Source organism: Corylus avellana, chromosome ca8 (assembly GCF_901000735.1).
Source record: "Corylus avellana chromosome ca8, CavTom2PMs-1.0".
Taxonomy (NCBI): Eukaryota; Viridiplantae; Streptophyta; class Magnoliopsida; order Fagales; family Betulaceae; genus Corylus; species Corylus avellana.
Window position 1 is genome coordinate 14,495,620 of NC_081548.1, and position 25,879 is coordinate 14,521,498.

The 25,879-nt window shown below is 34.7% G+C and overlaps 3 protein-coding genes across 3 annotated transcripts; 2 read left to right on the forward strand and 1 right to left on the reverse strand.

The window, feature by feature from the left end:
• Window positions 1-394: 394 nt before the first annotated feature.
• Window positions 395-3,083, forward strand: LOC132190921 (secreted RxLR effector protein 161-like). Its single transcript, XM_059605947.1, has 3 exons — window positions 395-492; window positions 2,462-2,567; window positions 2,688-3,083. The coding sequence occupies exons 1-3, from the start codon at window positions 395-397 to the stop codon at window positions 3,081-3,083; spliced, it is 600 nt and encodes a 199-aa protein (XP_059461930.1).
• Window positions 3,084-6,317: 3,234 nt separating this feature from the next.
• Window positions 6,318-14,240, forward strand: LOC132189285 (plasma membrane ATPase 4-like). Its single transcript, XM_059603952.1, has 16 exons — window positions 6,318-6,620; window positions 8,848-8,967; window positions 9,067-9,303; window positions 10,071-10,832; window positions 10,951-11,073; window positions 11,176-11,280; window positions 11,379-11,523; window positions 11,604-11,768; window positions 11,883-12,121; window positions 12,212-12,244; window positions 12,332-12,413; window positions 12,524-12,684; window positions 12,781-12,954; window positions 13,139-13,321; window positions 13,414-13,595; window positions 13,695-14,240. The coding sequence occupies exons 1-16, from the start codon at window positions 6,564-6,566 to the stop codon at window positions 13,789-13,791; spliced, it is 2,865 nt and encodes a 954-aa protein (XP_059459935.1). The 5' UTR covers window positions 6,318-6,563; the 3' UTR covers window positions 13,792-14,240.
• Window positions 14,241-18,757: 4,517 nt separating this feature from the next.
• LOC132190922 (uncharacterized) lies at window positions 18,758-19,603 on the reverse strand. Its single transcript, XM_059605948.1, has one exon. The coding sequence runs from the start codon at window positions 19,601-19,603 to the stop codon at window positions 18,758-18,760; it is 846 nt and encodes a 281-aa protein (XP_059461931.1).
• Window positions 19,604-25,879: the final 6,276 nt, after the last annotated feature.

Sequence of the window (25,879 nt, forward strand, 5' to 3'; positions counted from 1 at the left end):
ATATTTTCTCAGACTGGTTTGGAAAAAAATTTCTATTCAAAAAAATATATGTGAGATAACACTTAACACTTTCACCTTTTGAAGTATCTTGAAAGAAATTTCCTTCAAATTAATTCGGAGAAAATTTTTATCCATATATAAATAAGTAAGAGGAAAAGCAAATCATGAAGCGATCAATGGCCACACAATGACTGAGAGTCGGAGACCAGTCATACATTATATACAGACATGCATCAAAAATGAAACTAAAGTGATAGACAATAAATATGTATAAATTTTTTTTAAAAAAATGTAATAGTTGAAATAAAATTTTACATTTTTTTACTCAGAATTATAACCAATGCTTAAGAAGTAATCTTGTCCAATCCAATGTACGACGACTTAATGACCAGAAATGAATGTTCTGAACAAGTCTTCGATTGGCAAGGACAAGGCTGAGATAGAGATGCTTGTTGCCTTATCTATAAAGACGAGGCCATTCAATGTTGTCAGGTCACAGTGAAAACCATAATCGTGATTGAGACTTTTGCAAATGACCAAACGTAAATATCATAATCATGACTAATCAAAGATAACAATTTTGAGAGCAACATCTTTTGCATACTAATCAAAGATACCAATCTTACAAAAAAAAAAAAAAAAAAAAAAAAAAAAGGTGGATTTATGCATTTCAATAATTCGATGACTAATTTCACAAGAGTAATGTTTTACGTTTCTATCCTCAAACTTTTTGACGTAAATTTTAAAATTAGTGTTAAATTTGAAATTGATTACTATTAAAGTTTAAACCGATATTAAATTTAAAGGGTAAAGTTCATATACTCTCTTTAAACTATCACTTAATTGACAATGTATCCCCCAAACTTTTAATTGTGATAATGTCTTTCTTAAGACTAGCAAAAAGATAAAAATGTCCCTATGTATTTCTCAATAAGATAAAAACACTCTTATAAATTCAAAAAATAAATAAAATAAATAATTTTTTTTTTTTATTTTTTAAAAACGAAAATTTTAATTAAAAAAAAAAGAGTTTTAAAAAATTATTATTATTTTTTAAAAGAATTTTTTTTATAAAAAAAAAATAAAAAATAAACGATTTTTTCTTTAAACAGAAATTTTTATTTAAAAGAAACGGAAATTTTTATTTTCTTAAACGAAAATTGTTAATTTTTTCTAAAACAGAAAATTTTATTTTAAAAAGTTATAAAAAAAAAATTTCATAACAAAAAAAAAAAAAAGAAAATTTTTAATTTTTTTCTTATACAATGGATTTTTTTTAAAAAAAAAAATTCAAATTTGCCACCCTATGGATTTATTTATTTATTTTAGTTTTAGGTTTTTTCTACCAGTTTTAGTATTTTTTTGTTTTTATTTTACTAAGGGTAGTTTCGTCATTGAGGTAAATTGACAATTTTTGGCAGTTTGTAGAAAAAATTGTCACAATTAAAAAATTTAGGGGGACACGCCAATTAAATATCAAGCTGGTGTGATACGGATTCTCCCATTATTTTAATTAGAATTAAATAGTAGATAACAAAATTTAATTGGTACCTATATTAGGTAACAAAATTTAATTGGTATATGTATAATTATACTTGATTCAAAATTTAATTGATACCTATATTAAGTAACACAATTTTATTGGTATATGTCGTCATATATTAAGAGATATATTCATTAGCTATTAAATATGTCGTTATAAAACTAGTTAATGCATTAGCTATTAAATATATTTAGACAATGATAAATAGGTACTCTTTTAATTTATTTTGAAACAATTATTATGGCTATATCACTTTTTCAATATTGTAGGAGTATTATAAACTAAAAGGTTAAAGTGTTTTTTTAGAATATTAATACATATATGTGTTCTCTTAGTCTTAAGTATATAGTATTATTTTTTTTTTAAAATAAGGATCATATCATTTTTTTTTCTCTTACTATTTTCAATTTATTTTCTTGACGTGTCATATGTAACATATCAAGAATTTCTTGACGTGTCACATGTAGCACGTCAAGAAAAGTATTTTCTTGACATGTCAACCATTGTTTCAATTGGATGTCAAAAATGCTTTTCTACATGGGGACTTGAGTGAAGAAGTTTATATTGAACAACCACTTGGGTTTGTCCTTCAGGGGGAGTCTCAAGGCTATGTCTGTAAATTAAGAAAGGCGTTGTAAGGTCTCAAGCAATCACCACGGGCATGGTTTATTGGAAAGTTCTCTGAAGCGGTATTGAAGTTTGGTCTTCAGAGATGTCAGACAGATCATTCAGTATTCAACTTACATACTAGTGCAGGCTATATTCTCCTTGTGGTGTATGTAGATGACATTGTCATTACTGGAGATGATTCAGGAGGCATTGCCCGATTAAAACAATTCCTACAGGATCAATTTCATACCAAGGATTTGGGCAAACTTCGATATTTTCTAGGTATTGAAGTTGCTAGATCTCGAACAGGTATCAATTTATCCCAGAGAAAGATGTTTTGGGTTCTCGACCAGTTGATGTTCCAATGGATCCAAATAAGAAATTACTAAAGGATGAAGGTGAAATCCCAGAGAAAGTATGCACTTGACTTATTAGAAGAGACAGATCTTTTGGGTTCTCGACCGGTTGATGTTCCAATGGATCCAAATAAGAAATTACTAAAGGATGAAGGTGAATTATTTGAAGATCCTAGCAGATACCGTCATCCGTTAGTGTTGTCAGTCAGTTCTTGGAGGCTCCTCAGGTTTCACATTGGGAAGTTGTTACTCGGATTATTCGGTATGTAAAGAGACAACCTGGTCTAGGAATATTGTATAGACCAAATGGACATGTTAGCCTAGAAGGTTTTACTGATGCAGATTGGGCAGGTTCTCCTTCAGATAGACGGTCTATTACAGGATATTGCACATTCTTCAATGGTAATCTTGTAACTTGGAATAGTAAGAAACAGACAGTGGTGGCACGATCTAGTGCTGAAGCAGAGTATAGGGCAATGGCTCATACGACTACTGAGTTGACATGGTTACAACATTTTCTTCAGGAGATTGGTTTCTCGGCTGCTACTCCTATCTCATTATCTTGTGATAACTAGGCTGCTATACATATTGCATCTAACCTAGTTTTTCATGAAAGGACTAAACACATTGAGGCTGATTGTCATTACATCCGAGACAAAATACTTAATAGAGATATATCTACAGTATTCGTCAAGTCTGGAAACCGATTAGCTGATATGTTTACAAAGTTTTTATATCGTAACTGGTTAGAGTTTATTTGTTCCAAGTTGGGTTTATATGATATATATGCTCCAGCTTGAGGAGGAGTGTTAAAAGAATGTATTAGGGTTTGAGGGTAGTTTAGTCATTTATGTATTCTTTAAGCTTATATAATAATATGTTTGAGGTAGGCTACGTAACATTGCACGAGCCTCCTCTTTTTCTAAACCTTCTTCATGCAAACCTCTCAATGAAGATGATTATGTTTCTATATGTAATGATTTGATTGCTGATATTGATTAGCATGATAATGTTCTTGATTTAGAACATATGGATTTGGATTTTGATTAAGTGTCGTCAAAAGAAAAATATGTTGCTTCTTTCAATTCAACTTCAGCCAAAAGGTCCCAAAGGAAAAGAAGTAGTGCTCATAGTGAAGACAGTTATAGTCAAAGTTTTGAACAATTAAAAGAAGTTGCAACAGCTGTAAAGCTATTTTTTTTTTTTTTTTGACATGTCCACACAAAAGGGAGAAGGGAGATTCGAACTAGTGACTTTCGCTTCATTAGGCGTGGTCTCAGCTGATTGAGCTACCTCTTGTGGACGCCATTAAAGCTCTTAATAAGGATCCAGTCGATGGAAATGACCTTTATAAGGAAGTAATGAAGATGAAAGGATATGAGGAAGTTATGCTTACATTTGCATTTCAGCACTTGATATACAATAAGAAGGCTGTAAGAGTATTTATGGCAAAGAATTAGAAAGATATGGTTGGAAGAATTCTTGAACAACCATGGAGATTATAATTTGCATATTATCGATATGTATTAACGTACTATTGATAGTACTTTGATCAAAACTTGATTGTAATATTTGTGGTTGAACTTGGCTGATAATACTTATGATTGAACTTTTGTGAGTAATTTGAATGTGTTGTCGGATGTTATTTGTGACTCTCCCAACTTCAAAATATACGACAATGGTTAGTCCATATGAGTATATTTTAATTAAACATAAATTTTAGGTTAGTTTTTAGTTGTTTTATATTAACATTTTTATATTGTGAATAAAAATTGATATTTTATAGGTTAATATAACTTAATAAAAATGTAAAAATATATTCGTTGATTTCTGTATAAGCCAAATGCTTGAAAATATTTTCAACTAAAATCACACTAAAACTAATTTTTAATTTAAAAAAAAAAATATTTTACGCTGAAACAGTAGAGATTGGAGTGGAGTATACTGAAAATTTATTTTGGTTGACAAGCTTTTTTTAAGAGTAGCCAAACACTTGAATATATTTAAAACTTTTGATGTAGAAACAAATGAGGGATAAGCTTGACAATTTTTTTTTTAATTAAAAAAAAAAAAAAAAAACTTCTCATTTGCTAATCCATCCATTACGTGTAGTGTGGGGCAGCCCACGAATCCATTGTTTTGAGAAGTATAAAAAATGGTGCCACGACTTTCTATTATTAGTGGTCCCACGAATTTAAAGTCAAAATCGCTGACCTTTATAAAAACAATATCCTGCATATTCAATATTATAATAATTAAATTAACCCACCCACACAAAACAAAAACAATTTTTTCTTTGGTTTTTTGTGGGCAACTTAAAAGAAACAACATTATCATACTTTTAATATAAAATCCGTACCATGTGGTTGGGGTCTGAATTTTGCGTTTTGCAGGTTGTCATATTATTCAGAAATATTGCCCAATATAAATAATATTTTGTTTTGATTAAATAAAGAACAAAGTTTTCCTTCAAACTGTATTGAAAAAATTTCCTTCAACTTAATTTATAAAAGTGACATATATTTTTCTTTTTTTTTTTGACATGTTCGCACAATAAAGGGAATTCTTGTGTCCTTTTTTTTAATAACATGTGAGATGCACGTGAATTTTTAATAAAACTTAATTTTAACTTTGTTTCTCTTATTAAAAAAAACATGTAATGTTACATATTCAAGAGACATATGTCACTTTTATAGATTAAATTGAAGAAAATTCTTTCGACCTAATTTAAAAGAAAACTTTGTTCGTGTTAAGTTTTTATCTTTAATTTTAACTACATAAATAATAAAGCTTTATATATAACAGACGTGATTTGATTGTTTCCTTTTTTTTGTTTGGCATGAAATTAGATTGGCGGCTGAGTGCGGCTTGTGTGAATTGGGTTTCTTTTTTCAACATCAAATTTACTTTCTCTCTATTGAATTTCAATTCAGCACGTCAAAACGTTGTAACACGATTACCTTGCGTTTCAATTAGACTTGCATTGACGAGAACCAGTCATACACAATAAAAAGAGCAATGTTAACATTTAGTACTCTTTGATTGTCGTGTAATTTGTTGATCTGATAATGAAAATCAGTCATTATATCTGTATTTATAAAAATTGAGACATTTCAGTTATATAACAATTGTATATCAGTCTACTAAATAGTATGACTCACAATTTTTTACACAACGTGTAAATACGGCATAAACTCAACACGACATTAGTGACTTATGAATGAGGGGTTTGGCCCGTTTAATTAAACGGGTCGAGCTGTGCTTGATGTATATAATTTTATACTCATACTTCGATACAATTACCTGAGCCCAACATGCTATATTTATGATTGATAATTTTTTACTTGGTTTGTAAACCCGACACAAACCTAGAGAGTATGATTTGTTTAATGGGCCAGGCCAACACCACTTTTAGATCGTTTGAGTTTGCGATTTCAAAAAGTGCGATTTAAAAACGTAATTTTTAAAAATATAATTAAATATTTAGTAAAGTTACAACTTTGCATTTAAAATTGCACTTTAACATTTTAAAATAATGCGTTTTTAAAAGAACACATTTTTATACTTTTATTACTCCAAATAAAATCATATCATAAACCAAAATTGAGAATACCGAAAGTATATAGCACGGTACCAACAAGAGGGCATAGATAGGAGGAGCAGGTGGCACATGATAGTTGCCACGTTGACAAGCCGGACCCTGAATTTGGGTGTGTCAGGGGCAGGTTGGGACCCCCAAAGGCATATCACCATCATCATAACCATCATCATCAGGTCGACTTGGGGTGGGAGCTAAACGGCGGTGTCACGTTCTCTCTCTTTCTCACAGTGCAAATGCTAATAAGAACTACGAAGCCTTAGTTCTTTTATATATATATAGGAGAAGGCAGAGGAGAGAAAGTGCGCCTCATCACTTTTTCTGGTTTCTTGGGATACAGAATTCTCATTCAATGGCCCTTTAAATCTCCAGGGCTAGCCCCTCGATCGATTCTACCCATTATTTTTGCTTTTGATCTTCTTCTGCGGCTGTTTTTCTTGCTGGGCTTCACTCAAACATGGCGTCTGACAAGGGTATCGATCTTGAGCAGATCAAGAACGAGACCGTTGATCTGGTTCGTACTCCTTCCCGCTGTTTCTATCTCTTTTTCTCGAGAAAATTTTGATGCTGTGTGTTTTCTTTTCTGTCTGCTGTAAGCTTTCAAATATGGGTTTCATAATATGCCCAGATCGACTTCTTTGTTTTTTCTTTCTCTACTTCTGGTCGAAAGATGCAGTTTTTCATATCCTTTTCATGTTTCTTACTTCCTTTCAACTATCTCCTCTGAGCCTCTGTTTGGCTGGCTAGAAAATCTAGGGGTATATACGTACGCCGGAAAACAATATTTTGAATTTGATGTTAATTAATTAATGAATTAATTACAACATAATAACATGCATGAATAGCTACAACTATGGTGCCTAGTATTTGTCCAGACCTTTGAGTTTCTACGTTCCTTTACATATATATATATATATTATAAGATGTTTCTTTTGTTTTCCTTCCTTTTTTCCCTCCAACAAAACAGGTCACATGTATCCAATAGAAACTAGATCTAAACATGTGACGGTGCTACGTCTCATTTTTAGTTCCCTTAAGGTGCCCCCATCTTTTCTGGAATATTATCCTAAATATATAGTAATTATTCCATGCTAAGCTTCATTAATAATATAAAATTATATAAATCATTATATCTTTAAATGGGGAGGATCATGGATCATGGATCATGGATCATGTTCGGCTTGTAAGGGTTCTCTCGTTTATTTCTAAGCTTTTTTCTACCTAAAATTAATTAAATCATTATATCGTTAAATGCACCAACTTTATCATTTTTTTTATCAGTGCTCTCTCTTGTTTGTTCATTTTACCAACTTTATCATTTCTCTTGTAAGGGTTCTTTCTCTATCTTGTCCGTTCGTTTTAGAGAATTTTGGTACCTCTTCGTAGTAGTTTAAGCTTTTTTCGACTTAAAAACTTAGAAAATTAGCATTTGGGTGAACTGTTTTTTTCATAATGTTTGACATAATTTTTTTTTTTAAAAGTCAATTTTGATTTTTTTTAAATAAAAAATTCAAAGAAGTATTTTTGAAACTTTTTACTGGAACACAGCACCAAAAAAAAAAAAAAAAAAAACCCGAACGAACTCTTAGTCCGGTTGGAAATTGTATTGAAAAATGCTTGGCTTTATTGAAAAATTTATCTTTTGGGCATTTTAATCCTAGGTAGCATGACCATTTTTCAAAAATCTATTAATTTATTGTTTAAAATCTATTAATTTTAAAATGGGTCATGCCACCTAAGATTAAAATGGCCAAACGATGAACTTTTTAATAAAACTAAGCATTTCTCTTTATATATAGAAGACTTTTTTGAACAAAAATAAATTCATTTTGATTTTTTTTGTCAAAAGTTAATTTTAGTCTATTTTAGAAAAAAAAAAAAAAAAAAAAAAGTCAAAATTTTTTTGTTTTTGTGTTTTTTACCGTTTTAGTAACAGAATTTGCTTGGTAAACGTCTCTTTCCATATCGTTGGAGATTGGAATCATCGATCTGCCCGATGCATGCTCCCTCAGATTTTGCCAGAACTAAATACCTACCAACGGTAAACATTACATTAAAACAAATAAATAAAAAATCCCACGTTCGACGCTTTCTGAAGCTCCTTAATTATTTCTTGGATTCATCCATTTTCAATGTTTCGCTCCGTCCACTTTACCCTTTATTCTTCAGTAATTTACCGCCAGAGCCATCACGTGACCCCACCTGCCACATAACGGCGTGAGTCAACGCCTCTGTGACTGCGCAGGAAGCAGCAGCAGATGCCGCAGGCTTTTACGTAAATACTTTAAAGAAAAAAAAAAAGAAACAATTTTCACTCCAACAAATTTTTTATTATCTTATCTACTTTCTTTAAATATTTTTTAAATGAAATTTAACTCAGTGCATCAAGTATGCAAGATGCTATATATATATATATATATTCTAATATTACTTGCTATTATCATCTAATTTAAAATATTTAATTACTCAGTTTTGGATAAAACAATGTTCTTACTTTTGAAAGCCAAATCTTATGCATATATTAACTGTAGCTTTTACGTGTGATAAAAGTACTTTTATATGCTAAATAAACAACAGTCGCTAGTTGAATCTATGATAGTATATTTTGAATCTCTGTGTACTTTTGGATGATATATGCAGCAACTTTTACTTGAAAAACGAAAGAAAGGAAAAAAAAAAAAAAATCTATATGTTGGTGTACTGAGTATCAAATTTCCTGGCAATTGTTTTGTTGTGTATAGGAAAAAATTCCCATTGAAGAAGTGTTCGAGCAGCTGAAATGCTCAAGAGAAGGTTTATCTGGAGCGGAAGGAGAAAACCGGCTCCTGATCTTTGGACCCAACAAACTAGAAGAAAAAAAGGTCCGTACTGAAACGGAGTATCTATATTCAAATTTTCATTAAAATGTTTATAAATTCTGATGTTGATGGTTTGTGTCTGTTTGAATTTCAAATGATCAGGAAAGCAAATTTCTCAAGTTTCTGGGATTCATGTGGAATCCCCTTTCATGGGTCATGGAAGCTGCTGCTATTATGGCAATTGCATTGGCAAATGGTGATGGAAAGCCCCCAGATTGGCAAGACTTTGTCGGTATCTTTGCCTTGCTGGTCATCAACTCTACCATCAGTTTTATTGAGGAGAACAATGCTGGGAATGCTGCTGCAGCTCTCATGGCTGGTCTTGCTCCTAAAACTAAGGTAACAACCAATGATGAGTGTGAATATGTAGACACTAATTTAGAAAGCTACCATTTTTTTTTAATCCGAAAAATGATTTGGAAAGAAGCATGAGCGTCAAGTTGTCCACAATGGATGAACTTAATATAGCTAGGAAGCTTGGACTTTGAGGAGGCATATGTTTAGCATACTCATGATTATGAGACATAAAAATGAATCAGTAAACAAACAAAACTCTTTTGAGTACTGTGAAAGCTAGATGATTTTGTTGTTAGTATATAGAATGCTTAGCTCAGCTGGATAGAGTAGATGTAAAGAGTTAGAGCATGCTTGGAATTATGTTTGAAAAATAAAACTTTTAAGTCAAAAAGTGTTTTTTGGCAAAAACTTCATTTTTAAGCTTTGCTAAAAATGAGTTTTTGGTTATTTTTGGTCTTTTTGGACCCTTAAAAGTTCTTTCAGTTTTTTTTTATCAAACGGATACTTTTTTTTTTTTTTTTTTTTTTTTTTCAAACGAACTTTTTGAGTGTTAAATGCACATTTAAGCCCTTCAAATGCATATCCAAACAAGCCCTTAGTTGCTGTTGCAACTGTTGGCCGGCTCAGTAGCTTGCTATAGTGTTATGCACAATTCTTGAGTTCTTTTATACAAATTCTTGTTCATCTAATGAACACAAGTTATTAATCCTATATTTATGATTTAATCATATGAAGTAGGTGGGTGGAGCCTGTTTTAGCTATGAAAAGTGTAAGCTTCATCTCATTGTTTCATTGTGTTTTTCATGTAGGTGCTTAGGGATGGTAAATGGACCGAGCAAGAAGCTGCAATTCTGGTTCCAGGTGACATCATTACCGTCAAATTGGGAGACATCATCCCTGCTGATGCCCGTCTTCTTGAAGGTGATCCTTTGAAGGTTGATCAGTCCGCCCTTACCGGAGAGTCACTTCCGGTGACTAAAAGTCCAGGGGATGAAATTTTCTCTGGCTCAACTTGTAAGCAAGGAGAAATTGAAGCTGTGGTTATAGCTACGGGTGTTCATACTTTCTTTGGGAAGGCGGCACATCTTGTGGATAGCACCAACCAGGTTGGACACTTCCAGAAGGTGCTCACTGCAATTGGGAACTTCTGTATTTGCTCCATTGCCATTGGAATGTTGATTGAGATCATAGTCATGTACCCTATTCAGCACCGAAAGTACAGGGATGGAATTGACAATCTTTTGGTTCTCTTGATTGGAGGCATCCCCATTGCCATGCCCACCGTCTTGTCAGTGACAATGGCTATTGGGTCTCACAAGCTGTCTCAGCAGGGTGCCATCACCAAGCGAATGACTGCAATTGAAGAGATGGCTGGCATGGATGTGCTTTGCAGTGACAAGACAGGGACACTAACCCTCAACAAGCTTAGTGTTGACAGAAACTTGGTTGAGGTGTTTGCTAAGGGTGTTGATAAGGAACATGTGATTTTGCTTGCTGCAAGGGCTTCTAGGACTGAAAACCAGGATGCCATTGATGCTGCCATTGTTGGAATGCTTGCTGACCCTAAAGAGGTCTGAATTGTTGGAAAAGAAAAATCACTTTCCTTTGCCTTGTAGTTTGTTGTTTCTTAAGTTTGTACAGAAACCTGTGAACGATTATGGTTATGTTAAAATATGTGTGTCTGTGCAGGCTCGGGCTGGTGTTAGAGAGATTCACTTCTTACCATTCAATCCTGTGGACAAGAGAACTGCTTTGACTTACATTGATGGTGATGGAAACTGGCACCGAGCAAGCAAAGGTGCCCCTGAGCAGGTAATGATGTTCATGCTGTTCAGTTAGCCCAAAATTGCAATACACTATTTGGAAGGTTTCCTAGTCAAGCCCTTTTCTTAACTAATTAATTCCTGTAAACAGATCTTGACCCTTTGCAACTGCAAGGAGGATATTAAGAGGAAGGCTTTTGCTGTTATTGATAAGTTTGCTGAACGCGGACTTAGATCGTTGGCTGTTGCTAGACAGGTTTTTACTAGCAATCTTGATGATTTAATAGCTAATACTGTCTTCCACCTCTTCATTTTAGTGATAAACACTTTTTTTTTTTTTTTTTTTTTTTTCAGGTAGTGCCAGAAAAAGCCAAGGAAAGTCCTGGCAGTGCATGGCAATTTGTTGGTTTGTTGCCCCTCTTTGATCCTCCAAGACATGACAGTGCAGAAACCATCCGAAGGGCTCTCAATCTTGGTGTTAATGTCAAGATGATTACTGGTAAAGCAAATAATTGTTTTATCTTCCCTAAAAATGCAAATTTTTTTTATGCTCACTGGTACTAATGTTTTAATGTGCAGGTGATCAACTTGCCATAGCAAAAGAAACCGGTCGAAGACTGGGAATGGGAACAAACATGTACCCATCTGCTTCTTTACTTGGTCAACACAAGGATGAAAGCATTGCTGGCCTTCCCATTGAAGAGTTGATTGAAAAGGCAGATGGGTTTGCTGGAGTATTTCCAGGTTGGTGCTTTTAGTATGCTGGCTAGCCAAAGCCAACAAATTTTGACACTTCAGTATCTAGTTTAGAGGACAAATAATTTCTTCTATCACTAATTTCTGTTTCCCACTGTATAGAGCACAAGTATGAAATTGTGAAAAAGTTGCAAGAGAGTAAGCACATCTGTGGAATGACTGGAGATGGTGTCAATGATGCCCCTGCTTTGAAGAAGGCTGATATTGGAATTGCTGTTGCTGATGCTACTGATGCTGCAAGAGGTGCTTCTGACATTGTTCTCACAGAACCTGGGTTGAGTGTTATTATCAGTGCAGTGCTGACTAGCAGAGCTATATTCCAAAGAATGAAGAACTACACTGTTAGTTGCTCACTTCTTTTCTTCTTGATCATATTCCAAGTTTTCCATTGAGTAAAACATTTATGGGTTTGCCTACTTTTCCTTTTGCAGATTTATGCAGTCTCCATCACCATTCGTATAGTGGTAAGTTAAGACTTATGCTTTTGAACTCTATAAGTAAATATTAGAAAATGTGTGCTGATCAACATGCTTTTTTCTGTTAAATTGCAGTTTGGTTTCATGCTTATTGCTCTGATATGGAAATTTGATTTCTCTCCCTTCATGGTTCTGATCATTGCCATTCTAAATGATGGTGAGTTCTTAGTATGTGCTATTATTAAATATATTTAACACTTCTTCTCTCATTTTTTGTTCTTACACAGCTTTTTTGATATTGACACCATGTATTGTTATCTTTTGAAGGAACAATTATGACAATCTCAAAGGACAGAGTGAAGCCCTCTCCTCTACCTGATAGCTGGAAACTGAAAGAGATATTTGCTACAGGGGTTATTCTTGGAGGATACTTGGCATTGATGACTGTCATATTCTTCTGGTTAATGAAGGAAACTGACTTCTTCCCTGTAAGAGATTTCTATTGCTTAAAAATGCTTTGATGGTAGCTTTATTTATCTTTGTAAAACTTTTGTTTAATATGATTTCTGCTCTTGCAATTTCAGGACAAATTTGGTGTCAGACACATCAAGGATAGCCCCAAAGAAATGATGGCTGCTTTATACTTGCAAGTGAGTATTGTGAGCCAGGCTCTGATATTTGTGACTCGATCTCGCAGCTGGTCCTTCGTCGAACGCCCTGGACTGCTACTACTCACCGCTTTCGCAATTGCACAACTGGTAAGAATCATGGTGTCATGCATTTCAAGATGCAATTAAACACAACTCTTTTTCTTTATCATTGGTTACACAAAGGGGAGTCAAGGGAAATGGAATGAAAATGAAAAAAAACCAGATGATCTGTGGAAACAAAGGTTGGTGTGTTATGATGTTACAAGAAGCTAACTTATTATGGTCTTCTCAGATTGCAACTGTCATTGCTGTATACGCCAACTGGGGCTTTGCCAAGATACACGGAATGGGTTGGGGATGGGCTGGAGTCATCTGGCTTTACAGCATTGTCTTCTACATTCCACTTGACATAATCAAATTTGCCATCCGCTACATCTTAAGCGGGAAGGCTTGGCTGAACTTGCTAGACAACAAGGTTTGTTTTCTCTTATGTTTGTGAAAGTAGAATTATGCAGAATCAGCTAGTAGTTGGATGGATTACTTAACTGAAACTCTATGTAACAACAGACTGCCTTTACCACCAAGAAAGACTATGGCAGGGGAGAGAGAGAGGCTCAATGGGCTCTTGCTCAGAGAACCCTCCATGGGCTTCAACCACCAGAAACTACTACTCTCTTCCCTGAAAAGAGCAGCTACAGAGAGCTGTCTGAGATTGCAGAACAAGCCAAGAGGCGAGCTGAGGTTGCAAGGTAAGTCACCATTTTTATCTTGTGTGTTTAAACTCATGAGATATATATAAGATCTTCCCCCATGAATAATCATGTTTCTTTCTCGATTTGCGGCTATAGGCTTCGAGAGCTTCACACGCTCAAAGGGCACGTCGAGTCGGTGGTGAAGCTGAAAGGGCTGGACATTGAGACAATCCAGCAGCATTACACAGTGTGAAGAAGCAGAAGCAAGAGTTATCAGAGGGGGAGAAGGGCAGCATGCAGTTTGATGCCCTCCCTGCACAAACCAAGGAGAGAAAAAAGAAGGCCTAACTAGTTAAACCTTTCTAGATAGGATGACATGTTTGTGCTAAAAACTCTCCTCTTTTTACTTTTTCCGTACGTATTTTGAGTGCCGAAGAAAGGGTTGTCTTTGGTTTCTTCCTGCTCTGGTGTAGGAGCGGTGTAGTTACTTTTTTTCACACAGCTTTTCTAGCTTTAAGTTGTGCTCCTTTTTCCTTCCTTCTGATGAGCCTTGGTGCTGCTATGTTAATCTTTTAAATGCTTTCCATGTTGTATGCCGTCATCAAATGGCAATGACCAAATGTAAACATATATAATATCTGAGATGGACCTGGGAGAATAAGAGTGCATGGAACTTTTACGGCCATGTTCAAATTCTGGATTTCTTGATGAGTAGCTACACATCTTGGTAATCATAACATTGAATATATAAGGAAACTTAACTTTCCAATTCAAAATGAAAATCCTAATCACATTAAGAATCCTAGCTAGATGAAGTACAAGTCCCCGGAGTCTTTCGGGGGTGGCTCGTTAGGGGTGGCCAAGGCCCACCTCGATGGCACCATGAGTGGCTGCACCACCCTCAAATTCTTTGGGGCGTGGCTGGCCACCGATAGAAATCAGCTTTCAATTTGTTTTGTTTTTTTTTTCTTTTTAATTTGAGTTTTAGAAAAATAAGAAGTTATGTTTTTTTTTTCGGTAATTTTAATTAGGGCATATATATTGTTACTAAACTAAGGACTATGAATACTTATTCAATTCCACCATCCTTCATTCCTAGTAATAATTATTCATTTCTCTAATGGAATACCAATTCTAAGCATTATGAATCTTATCCCAAAAGGAATCCAAGTTAAATTAGGAATCTTTGGTGGTGTTACCATTCCACTAAACACTATTCATCTCATTTTTTCCAAAAAAATCAATATTAAAACATTTTTACTTTTTATATCACACAATTCACTTCTTATATTACATCATTTACTTTTTACGACTATTTAAATAAAAAAAAATTACCACAAAACAATTTTTTTTTTAGTTTTCAATACTACTTTTTCACTTTTCTATATCAATCATTATATATATATTTTTAATTTAAAATAAATAAATAGTGCCATATTGCCATGTTGTTTAACAAACAAGGTCATTGTTCTAGAAAGAATTCTTATATCACATCATTTACTTTTTACTACTAGTCAAATAAAAAAATTACTACAAAGCAAAATTTTTCTACTTTTTTATACCAATCATTTTTTTTTTAAAAAATTTAAAATAAATGAACAGTGTCGTGTTGCCATGTTGTTTAACAAACAAGGCCTTTGTTCTAGGAAGAATTCTAGTCAAAGTAGAAAGCTTTGCAATCCTAATCTCATTATGAATCTTTATCTAACTAGGTTTGAGAATTCTATTGAATTATTAATATTAGGATTCCTAATGGTTTCCAGCCCTTAATATCAATGACATTGCTTAAATGAGAATCCTTACCCAATTAGGTATAGAAATCTTAACCATAGGCTTCCTTATTCCAATCAAATTGAAATTCCTACTTGTTTTAGGTTTACAAGTCAACCTTTCATTCTCACAAGAAAACTTGTAAAAGAAATCTAAACAACTTAAGAGATAAACAGGAAGGTCTAGCTTTAATTGGATGACAAATGATATTTCAAGAACGATAGAAAGGTCCTAATGTTTTAAGGAAAATCCTATGCCTTTTAAGGGTACGTTTGGCATTGTGATTTTATAAACAAGAAGTGCTATGTTAATTCAAATCGCAAAAAATGAATCGTTTGAGATTACGTTTTAAAAAAATTGTGATTTGAAAATATAAAAAATTCGCATTTTCAAATTGCAAGCAATGTGGTGTTTTTTGAAAACGGGTAATTTTAAAGGGTAAATAACAATTTTAAAGATCAAACTATAATTTTTCCGAACGCTTAACACCATTTTTAAAAATCATATTTTCAAATTTCTATTTTTAAATTTAGCCTTTTGAAATTACAACTCTAAACGAACCCTAAACTAAGGTGATGGGCACAAGTTCAAAATGTAGCTCCTCCTTGTATGGTGGTTCGATCACCATGCCAAAACAACTCAAAATTGTTTCTCTTCTCTTTCAAACACATGTCAAGACAATCAAAATTATATTTTGAAAGAAGACAACATCAAAAGAATGAAGAAAATCCATATGAGCAATCTATCAATGCTTAAACAACAAAGCTATATATGTTAAGAATTCAAACATAAATAAGATCATATTAAATCAATGAAGAACATGCAATAAAATTGTCAATAATTGATTTAATCGAACTGCAAACATGTTACTCAGAACCCCAAACATGTTTTGACATCAATCACTTAGACATACTTTCATTATGTACAAGCAAGAACAAATGAATTGACACGTAATCAAGTTCCTAGACAATTCCAGCAACCCATGCATCATTATTTTCTTTCCCAATCATTATTTTCTCTCTTCCTGAGTTCTCAGTATATATAGTCTTTAATTTTTAGTTTCCTACTTATTATAATACGCTAACAATCCTAGTTCTGCTCGACCTCAGTTAGGGTACGTTCGGAATTGTGATTTCGCAAGAATAATTTTCGTTTTTAAAGATATCACAAAACATAAGGCGTTTGCCATTGCAATTTAAAAAGCACTTAATCTAAAATAAGGAAAAAAAATCTGCAATTTTTATAAGCAGGTTAGGGGTGCTTATTTGAAAAAGCACGAATTTAAACCAAAATCACGATTTCGCATAACAAATATTTGATAAAAAAAAAAAAAAGTTTAACATGTTTTACCTAACGTCTTTGCGATTTTAAAAAGTAATGATTTCGAAAACTTAAATTTTAAAAACTCAATTTTTAAAATCGCACTTATTGAAACTGTAATCCCAAATAGACCCTCAGTATCTAAGCCTAAATATGCTCTTGGTCTTGGCCTTCATTCATGTGATGTCCATTGCAATTGGGTAACCTGATTTTTTTTTTTTTTTCCAAATAATTTCTATTAATGGGTCGGCCATTGCCTCTTGGGCTCTGAGATCCATATCCTAAGTTTGGGCTTACCCGGAATCCACAGGTCCGTCCAAAAAATAGCATTAAGTGTATTCCCTTCACTCTTCAGCAATCTCTCTTTTCATTATTTTTTTAATATTTATTTATATAATATAACTCATGGTATCCTAAATTCAATCCATATATATATAAAATTCACCTTAGTTATAATAAATAAAAAAACTGGTTTTAAATCAATGCTTACAAAAATAATAAACCCAATTTTACTTTTGTTTAGAGCAGATAACAATCTGGTCCACTGGTTTTGCTGTTTGGCATTGCTCTTGACATAATAATAAGCTTCTTTTTTTTCAATTTTTTAATTTTTTATAAGAACATTACAAACCAGAAAAACTACAAAAAAAGGATGGTCCTTTCCGCTAACAAACCTAGAAGAATTGGAAGGGGAAGAGGGAAAGGAAATGCTGTCAGAGTGAGATCTGGCTGCGGCCCAACGTACCAAATAGTAGGCACAGAAGTTTGTATTTCGGTTAACCTTTCTAGCTTCCCAAGAGAAAGCAAAGGGAATAGAGTTTATAATATCAGAAATGACGGAGGAGATCCTCCAATCTTGAGATGAATTTGGCTGACGGAAAGCTAGGATAACCACTTCAGAATCTCCTTCGAGAATAAAGCAATCAAGACTAAGTGAAGATGCTAAGGAAACCGCAAGACAGGATGCCAAAGCTTCTACCAAATTTGGAGAGCAAGATGGATTGTTCTGGGAGATCATTGCAATAATTTTGCCTTTAGAATCTCGACAAACTGCTGCCTGAGAAGAGAAAGAGTGCCGGATGGCTATATCAAAATTAATCTTGAACCAAAGATTTGGAAGGGCAATTCAATTTTCCCCTAGTGCCTGTGTTGCTGGATGCCAAGCTTGAAAATGCTCAAGAGTGATTTTATTAATATGAGCGGAGACACTACGAACATCAGAGACAATTTTGTCATGAAAGGCTTTGTTTATGTAGAACCATAAGATGTCACATGCCACAGAGGCAAATATTTGGAACTTATAATGATCCTCGCGTGGAATACCAAGATATCTGCCTGGAGAAATAAGCAAATTTATCCATTCCACCATTGAAGAGAAATTGAAAGCTGCTGAGTCCAATGGCCAGAAGAATTACGCCAAACAACACGAGCAAAAACACAGTTGAAAAACAGATGATGCATGGAATCAGTAGCCACTTTATAAAGAGGACAAGAAGTATCAAATATGGAAGGAAACAATTGGCTTAATCGCTCCTTAGTTGGAAGAATGTTCCAAGCTATTTTCCAGAAAAATAATTTGAGCCTGTCGTTGAGATTTAGCTTCCATAATGATTTCCAACAAAGAGAGGAAGGATCAATGTTGGGGAGGATGGAAGAACATGCAAAAATAAAGTGATAGGCTGATGAAGTGGAGAAACGTCCTGAAGTGGACGGAGTCCAGATGTACTTTGTCTTGGATTTGTGGAGATACGAATTTTTAGAATTTCATGAGCTGATACAGGATCAAACAAAGCGTCAATGGAAGAAAACTTTCAATTGGTGGAAAAAAGATTGATTAGATCCTTAATTTGAAGAGAGGGAAGATTTTGATTGCTTGGGAATTTGGGCATAAGATTGAAAGATGGAATAGTAGGGATCCAATTTGAGGACCAGATAGATGTGAAAGAGGACCTTTAGACCTTTAGACAAGCTCCCACTGAAATATATGATTTGATTTTTTGAATACCTTTCCAGAGCCAGGAGGCAGAAGAGGGATTAGGGGATGAAACAAAATTCGCATATTTGATATATTTATTCTGAAGCTGTTTGACCCAGAGACAATCAGCGTTTGAAAGCAATTTCCATCCCAACTAGGCTATGAGAGACAAATTAAATTCATGCTCACGACGAAATCCAAGCCCTCCAGCATTGCGCGGGAGACAAATAGAGCTCCATGATTTCAAGGAGAGATTTTTGGATTTATCTTTTGGAAAACCCCACCAAAAGTTTTTGAAAGACTTATCAAGGGAAGAAGACAAAAAGGAAGGGAGAAGGAAAGTGCTCATAGCATAAGAAGGGATTGTAGTTGCAACCGATTTAATAAGCATTGTACGTCCAGCTTGAGACAAAGTCTTAGCTTGCCAACCCTCCATTTTGCCAGAAACCTTCTCCAAGATATCCTGAAAAGCTGCAGTTTTGGATCTACCAAAGAAGAGAGGAACACCAAGGTATTTGGAAGTTGCCAAAGCCTGCTTGTAGGGAAAGACGCCCCAAATACTGGTGATAGTAGAGGCAACAACATTTTTGCTAAAGTGGACTAAAGATTTAGAAATATTGATAGCCTGTCCAGACCAAAGGCAGTATTTATCCAAGCATGATTTGATAATAACTGCTTCTGCAGAAGTGGCTTTAGCAAAAATAATGAGATCATCCGCAAACAAAAGATGTGTAATCGGGGAGCAATTGCGAGCAATTTTGATTCCTTTAAGAAGGTCATGAGATTCTTGTTGAAGAAGAAGCCGAGAGATGACTTCTGTGCCAAAAATAAAAAGAAAGGGCGATAAGGGATCCCATTGACGAAGCCCTTTGGCTGGGGACCAAAGGGGCTTCCATTGATGAGAATGGAGAAGGAGGGAGAAGTAATGCAAATTCGAATCCAATTGATCCCAGTTGAATGAAACCCAAGTTTTGATAGAATAGCTAGAAGAAAATTCCATTCTATTCGATCAAAAGCTTTTTCCATGTCAATTTTAATAGCCATAAGTCCTCCTCGCCCTTTCTTAGAGTTGAGAGAGTAAAGAAGTTCATGAGCCAAAATAGTATTATCTTGAATATTCCTGGAAAGAACAAAGACAGATTGATAAGGAGAAATGAAGTGATGAAGCAAACCTTTGAACCGATTGGCCAGGATCTTTGAAATGATCTTGTAGATAATATTACACAAGCTAATAGGTCTAAACTAATCCACAGAAGATGCACCCAATCGTTTGGGAATGAGAGCAATAAAAGAGTGATTTTGCTTTTTCAGAAGATGATTTTTCCCGAAAATATCTCAAATGCTTGAAAGCACCACATCTTTAATTGTGCTCCAATATTTCTTATAAAAGAGAGCAGTAAACCCATCAAGGCCAGGAGTTTTTGTAGAACTAATACTGGATAAGACGGAGAAAATCTCTTCTTCCGAAGGAATGGCACAGATAGCATCGTTATTTGCATAAGAGATACAATTATCAAAGAGTGTAATAGGTCTTCATCTAAGTTAAAATAAGGCCTCAAAATGAGAAGTAAAACAATTACCAATTTCAAGTCTATCAAAAGTCCAGTCCCCAGAAGGCATTTTTAAGAAATCAATTGCATTCCTCTGTCTTTTGATAATAGTAGAAGCATGGAAGAACTTCATGTTCAAATCTTTACATGTAAGCCAAAGCTCTCTAGATTTATTCCTCCATAGAGATTCTTCCTGAATAAGCAGATCATCCATAATTTTTTGAAAATTTTCTTATAAATCACGAGTTTGAGTAAAAGGAACAAATTGCTAAATGAAATCAAGTTGCTGCAAGGTCGAAGCAATCTGTTTTTGAATATTTCCAAAATGGGAAGAATTCCAAGCTTTGAGAGCAGCTTTGGTAGCTTTGAGTTTCTTGGCTAGGATGAAGGGGGGAGAGCCATTGAAACAAGGACTCCAAGCCTTAGAAATAACCGAACCACAAGAAGGGTCATAAGTCCAAAATTCTTCAAACCTAAAAGGTCTAGGTAGATAAAGATTTGAAGGAGCTGTATCCAAAATGATTGGGTTGTGATAAAAAGAATGCGCAAGGAGGTTCTGAATAAAGAAGTGGGAAATAAATGAATCTAGTGAGAATTTGCAATTCCTCGATCAAGACGCTCCTTAATAAGATGGTGACCTTGTCGTTTATTAGACAAAGTGAAAGGGTTACCAGAAAACCCTAGATCAATCATACCAAAAGAATCTAGAAAGCTATGTAATGAGTCATTAGAGGAGCATGCATAAGGCCTACCGCCATATTTTTTAGATTGAGATAAAATCATATTAAAGTCCCCAATGCATAGCCACGGACCAATATAATCCTTGCCCGCATCCATCAGAGAATTCCAAAAGCTAGATTTATTTTTATGTACAGGAGGACCATAAATACAAGAAAGTAACTAGGGAGAATTAAAAGGATTAGAGTAGCACCAAACATTTATTGTGTTAACAGTAGTCGAAATACATTCTACATTCACACCATGACACCAAACTAACAAAACCCATCCCTTAGAGCCAGAGGGGGGAGTATGCACCACCAAATAAAAACCTAGTATATTTAAGACAACAGTGGCATTAGAAGGTTGAGTTTTAGTTTCAGACAAAAAAAAGATATCAAGAGAATGTATTCGAATCTTAACCTTTAAGCTACGAATTGCAGAGGCACGGGTTAACCCTATGCAATTCCATGCTAAGAACATCATGCAGGGGGAGGAGGCCTCACCCGGCACTCCTCCAAAATCTCCAAATCCTCTAGTGAATCATCAACATGACCAGGAAATGATAGATTGTCCAGCTCACTTCCATACACAGTCATTAAAAAGCCTGCGCCTTCCCTTATATGCCCTGAAATAACAAAGTGAAGGAGGAACCGTAGTCGCAGCCAAAGAAGCTGTAGTGGAGCTACTCCTTTCAAAAATATTAATAGAGGCTGAATCAATCACTAAGGAGGCCGCAAAAACGTCCGGAGCAAAGGCCATGGCAGGCTGTGGCATAACATTCAGTATCTGACCATGAGGCCCGTGAAGAGGGCTAGTCAAGAAATTATGGACAGTTCCCTTTGGAGGAGCAGCATCTTGTAATTCAGTGAGAGATAACACAACAATTTCCAAATTAGAAAGAGACTCCAAGTAGGCTTGTTGTTCAATTCGAGATTTTTTCAATTGGGCTAGAGGTATATCATCTTCATTGTAAACAAGCTTGGACTTCCCTTTCACTCTAGGCAAACTTGCCGTAGGTGTAGAAGGAGGTGCAACAAAGGTTGGTGGGTTGGAGGGATATGGGAGCTTCGGTGGAGCTGATGGAGAGGAGGAGAGGGCAGCACTGTGAGGACGAGTAAGGGTATATGGGCAAAATCTAGGTGGGCTGTGGGAGTTTGAGGGGATTTTACGAGTGGTGTAGGGGCTGTTTGTATGGGTTAGTTGGTAGTACATGGGCTGAGTGGAGGAGGGATGGGCTTGAATTATATGAGGGGTTAAATGAAATGGTGGGGGTGGGCTTTTAAGGCTTGGATTGTCTGAATTTTGGGCCCATGTAGTGAGAAATGTTTTAAAGAAATCTGGTTTTGAAACCTGAGTGGGAGCCGTGGATGTAAATAGACTTCCAAAAGAGGGAAAAGTGGACTTCAGCTATTGGGTATTTGGTGCATATGCGTATAGAAATGGAAGAAGACTTTTGTGAGCATTTATGAGAAGGTAAGTACATGGTGAGTCATGAGATTGCATGGGGAGTTGAGGAGATTTACCTTTATCCATTAGTTGGCAAACCGATTGAGTATGTGGAGATATTTTCCACGTTTGCTGCAACTTGGCTGGTTAAGAACTAACCAAATTAGTTGAGGACTCCACATGTTGCTCAGGAAACATATTTGAGGAGGCAACTGAAAAATCCCTTTGGTTGCTTGCTACATGAGGCACCATTTGGCCTTGGTTTATGCATGGAGAATCTTGGATAAGAATTGGAGCTATGCTTCCAGGACTATTTCCCACCGAAGCTGCTGAAGAAATTCCAGAGTCTGAATCTTCTGATGGCACCGAAGCAACCAACCTTAGGCTCACATAAGAAGTGGTACGAAGAGGTCTATTGATAAGCGCCGAATGTTGCACATTCAAGCCCCTTAATTTACATATGTTAATTCCTTAGTATTGTTATTTGTTTGATTTTTGTTTTGTTTTTGTGTTTCAAGTTTTATTTGACGAATCACTGAAAATTGGGCTTAAAAGGGCAAAAGCTGGGCATTCTGGATCTAGGATCGAGCGTACCATTCTTGAGCTCGAGCGCACCTGCGATCGAGCATCTGCGGCCAAGGATCGAGCGCATGCCTGTGCTCGTGCGCACAACAGCTAAGCTCGAGTGCACAAAACTTCGAATCAAGTGCACACGAGCGCATATTGCACGACAGCAATCTTTTTTCCAGCGTGGATTTAGGTTTTAGTCTCCCAATTGAACTGGGAGATTGACCTCCAGTTTTCTCAAGGTTTCTAGGGTTTTTAGGGTTCTCCTAATCCCTATAAATAGGGCTCCAAATATTGTAAACCGACATATCGCTTTCTAGAGTTAAAATTTCAGTAAATTGCCTGTGGAGTTTAGAAGATCATGAGTGGCTAAACCAATTGTGGGGTATTGATGTAACCCTTTCCAAGCACAATGGTTTGATTGTATTTAAATTTTTGCTTTCAATTTATTCATGTTGATTGTATAACCATGAGGATTGCTACAATTGATTTTTGTTCTTCATATTAAATGCAATTGTTCTTTAATTCCAATTCAATATTAGTAAAATTCTTATCTTGTCTTAGAAATTATTTTACTATTATTGATCTCAAATCATTCTTATTTTCTATGATTATAAGAATGATGGTTATACAATGGTTCTTAATTGGCATGCAATCAATAAGGTTAGATAGACCATACATAGGAAAGACGGATCGTACTACATTTTAGTTTAGTGTAATTTAGGTAGGCGATTCGTGGCAACCGAAGATGGGTTATGCTATTCCATTGATTGTATGAAATTATTTTCATGTGTTTTCTTGTTTAAATTATAACATACATAGAATGAATTGCTAGAATTAAATATGGTTAACCATTGATGTGCGGATCGCGGTGATGTCAATACCCTACTCTCTTTCTCTCATATATTGATTCTCTTTATTTTCATGCACTTTAAATTTACACGAACAAATCCTTCTCTTTTGAATTAAGTTAATTTTAATCTTTCAAATTTGAATAATTAAACCTCAGCAGTCCTTGAGGTTCGACACCCTCAATATAGCCCTATCATACGGGATTCATCCTATTGCGAGTGGTAATTTTAAATTGATATTTTTGGTCACAAAAATACCACAATCATCTATCATATTTATCTGGAGGGATCAATTTTTGTTGTGCAGGATAGACTCCCTTCTTGTGCCCAATAAGCCCACATGAAACACAATAATCATCCAGGCGCTCATATTTAAATGCAATCCAGTGAGGTTTTTTACTTGGTCAGGGAATATAGAAACCCGAAGCAAGAGGCTTGGAAGTGTTGATTTCAACCTTGAAATGGATAATTTGACGACATATGAGTCAAGAGGAATTGTTGTTATCGAGCTCCAGAAGATTTCCAATTTTAATGGCATTTTTTGTTGTCATATATTGATGAGGGAGATTGTGGACTTGCACCCAGAAAGAACAGAACAAAAGCTTCACTTCATCAATAGCCAAGACAGGAGACCACAGTTGAAGAAGCAGCAGGGATCCTCGAACATTCCAAGGTCCTTGTTTGGAGATTCGTTTAAAATGATCTTCATTTGGTACTATAAACAAGAATTTATTTGGAGCCAATACCTCCATAGATAAAGGTGCTGCAAAACTCCACACCGCAGATATGGTTTGACGAACATGGTAAGTGTTAAGGGTTTTCAAAGCTAGGAGCTTACCTATAAACGCATAACCCTCTTGAGAAGTAGGATTTCCATTATGAACCTCTAGTTGATCTGGAGTATCCCGGCCCAGTGATTCAGTTTCAGCTATGAGGGCTTGCAGTGCATCCTGGGACATTAGAGAGTCTTCCATAGTAACACAAAAAAAACAAGCGAAGAGTGATTTTAGAAATAATATGGGGATATTATGAAGGAGGATGATATATAGGAATGGTGAAAGATTTAGAAAAAGGGGTAAAGGAAATAGACTAGAAGCAAAAGTAGACGAAGCCTTGAGAAAATCTAATCATGTCAAAAAGAAGATGAAGCTTTGGTGATAGAGTGAGTTTTTCTCCCTAGTCGACGGTCGTTGATGTGTTTTACAAACCATATATATAATAAGCATTTAATTTGGTTTGGTTCACACTTTGGTTGATGGATTTGGCTTAAAAGAGTTTTGATTGTTCGATTTATTTATTGTTCCAATAAATTTTAGGAATCTTTTAGTTTCATGTTGTTTACGAAGGATTTGGCTAAGGTGCTGTAAAAAACTACGATACAAGAAAGTAAAATTAAATCAAAGCCTTGGGGGGTGAATTACCAAATTTTTTATTTTTTTACATGTCCACACAAGGAAAAGAGCAAAGGAGATTTGAACTAGTGACCTCCGTTTTATGAGGCGTGATCCATTGCTGATTGAGCTACCCCTTGGGGACACAAGGGCTAATTATTACAACATCATCATGGACAGAGCCATAAAATTTTATTGAAAAAATCAAAGCATAAATGAAAAATATATTAAGATTTAATATCAAATTAATATATAAAAAATAAAATTAGTATATATTCGGTATTAAAAAAATAAACAAAAGAAAAGAAACAAAATAATTGTTTCAAAAATATATTCTAATTTTAAAAATGATTGGTGTCAATAATTTGTCCATATTTCTCTTATATTTTACTACAAATTCAATAGATCAACTATTAGATTTGTAAGGTCCACTATTGACTTATGTGGAGTTCATATATGTCTACAAATCTAATACTTGATTTGTAAGAAGAAATGAGAAAAAAATAAAAAAAATATTAACACCAATCATTTTTCTTTTAATTTTAGTCGTATTGTTTTAGCTCTACATTGTTGTCGTTGCATTAAAAACTATTTTACCTTGCTCCTAAAGGCCATTGCCCATGCCTAAATTTTTTAGTGACAGAATTTGAGTTATTGATCATGATAGATTTCGGCAGTCAAAACTTTGATATATATATATATATATATATATTAGTCCATATAACATATGTAATAAACAAAATTTTCATAG